Source organism: Diabrotica virgifera, chromosome 1 (assembly GCF_917563875.1).
Source record: "Diabrotica virgifera virgifera chromosome 1, PGI_DIABVI_V3a".
Lineage (NCBI taxonomy): Eukaryota > Metazoa > Arthropoda > Insecta > Coleoptera > Chrysomelidae > Diabrotica > Diabrotica virgifera.
Genome location: NC_065443.1, coordinates 233415413 through 233417486, shown reverse-complemented (window position 1 = coordinate 233417486; position 2074 = coordinate 233415413). Strand labels below are relative to the sequence as shown.

At 36.8% G+C, this 2074-nt stretch overlaps 1 protein-coding gene across 1 annotated transcript; it reads left to right on the top strand.

Moving 5' to 3' along the window:
- Positions 1-634: 634 nt before the first annotated feature.
- LOC114333332 (zinc finger BED domain-containing protein 5-like) lies at positions 635-1150 on the top strand. Its single transcript, XM_028283193.2, has 2 exons — positions 635-667; positions 740-1150. Exons 1-2 carry the CDS (start codon positions 635-637, stop codon positions 1148-1150), a joined length of 444 nt encoding a protein of 147 aa, XP_028138994.2.
- Positions 1151-2074: the final 924 nt, after the last annotated feature.

Here is a 2074-nt window from a genome sequence, read left to right as displayed (position 1 = left end):
CAAAAAAGCAATAATGTTGTGTTTTGTTCGATTTTTGTGGGAGGATCAGATATTGGAAAATTTTCTTTTTTCATGCGAACTACTTTACACCACAGCAGCAGATATTTTTACTGGATTGAATGATTTTTTCAATAAACATGACGTCACATGAACAAAATGTGTGGGCTTGTCTACAGATGGAGCAAAATAAATGGCTGGCCACAAAGCAGGACTTCAAGCTCGTGTCAAAGCCGTAACTCCTGAGGTGAAATGGACACACTGTTGTATTCATCGTGAAGCCTTGGTAGCCAAAACATTGTCTTAACCTTTGCAGAAGATACTTAACGAAGTAGTTGAAATCGTTAACTACATTAAAACTCGACCTCTGCAATCCGGATTATTTTCTTTGTTGTGCAAAGAGATTGGTAGTGAGCATGAACACCTTCTTATTTATACGAAAGTAAGGTGGCTCTCTCGAGGGAGGATATTGAAAAGATTTTTTGAACTTAGAGGTGAAGTTCGTGTTTTTCTTCTTGACACCAAGTATGCAGATGTTCTCACTGACTTTTCTTGGCTTTGCTCAACTGCCTACTTAGCTGACGTGTTTGAACACTTGAATGTATTTATTTTAAGTTTGCAAGGGAAAAATGTAGACATGTTCAAAGTTGAAGATAAGATCAGTGCTATGGTAAAAAAGTGCCAGCTGTGGGCGGCAATAATTGAAAACGAGTCGTTCACTAACTTTCCTAATTTGAAATAGTTCTTGGAGTCTGCAGAGCAGAGTTTACCTGACCCAATAAAGATCAACGCAGCCGAGCACCTACGCAGCCTAGCCACGACTTTTAGGATATACTTCCCCGAACCTGACCCTGACGATGGTTGGATTCGAAATCCTTTCAGCTGTCAAGCAATTGAACAAATCCAAGGCCTCACAGAAGAAGAACAAGATAAGCTTGTGGACTTGTCGAGTTGTGGTACGATGAAGGACATTTTTAATGGCGAGAAAATAGCAGAATTCTGGGCAACAGCACGCAAGGATTACAAAGAATTTGGAGACAAGGCCATGAAAAAAATCCTTCCGTTTGCAACAACCTATCAGTGTGAGCAAACATTTTCTTCTAACATTACAGAAATAATGGATGCTAAGGTTAAATTCAACGTATCTCATTAATTGAGGAGTGAAAATTAAAACTAGTGTACTTGTGTAGGTACTCTGTATTTTCACAAATAAATCCATTATTTTATTTAGTTTTCACATATTTTGGTTCTTTTCAGGTAACTTTAGGTTTGTTTAGGTCTTTAGGAAATAGTGGGGGTCCTCGTCATTGTAGCACCTTGATGTAGGGGTCCTTGGAAAAAATTAGTTGGGAACCCCTGCTCTATATGAATGCAACCTTCAAGAATATTGTCGACTGTTAAAAAAGTATTAATAACAATTTCGTAGCATAATTTGTATTTGTCTGAATATTCTGAGTTATTCTTGATGCTTGATGTTTATGTAAACGTAAGAACGTCACATACTCTAATATTTTATTTTATGTCCGTTGTCCTGCACGCTGCTATTTGCATTCAAACGTTTATCTAGATTTGCACAAGGATGTATGGATTTATGCAAGAGGCGAGATCTGGAACTTAGACACACTCTCGAAGGAGTTTCTGCGGGGAATGTCACTGAAGTTAGTCGCAAAGGAATTTGAATAGTTCTAAATAAACATTGTGAAGCGGTCCCCATCTGCAAAGATAATATGGCCGGAAAATAGGTAAAGATTTCACAAATGTGCGAAACATTAATCCGAAAGGAAATATATATTTAGAAGAAAATTATTAATCGCTAAGAAGTAGTGTTTTTATTTATGTATACATATTTTTCTTAATAAAAGTGTAAATATTTCAGAGATTATTAAATTTAGAGCAATAAAACTTTGTATTATCATCTTTCCCTTGATCTTTCAGTTTCTGGCTTCCATCTGGTGATCTTCTTAATCAGTAGGTCGGTTTTCATTCTCTCTATGTGTCCCAGCCATCTCAGTCTCTGAGCTTTAATAAATCTAACTAGATCTTCTCCCTTCATTATGTCTATTAGTTCATGGTGCGT

Coding starts and splice junctions, on each gene's coding strand:
- LOC114333332 (XM_028283193.2), top strand. CDS start 635: ATGTTCAAAGTTGAAGATAAGATCAGTGCTATG. Junction 668..739: donor AAGATAAGATCAGTGCTATG/GTAAAAAAGTGC, acceptor AATTTGAAATAG/TTCTTGGAGTCTGCAGAGCA.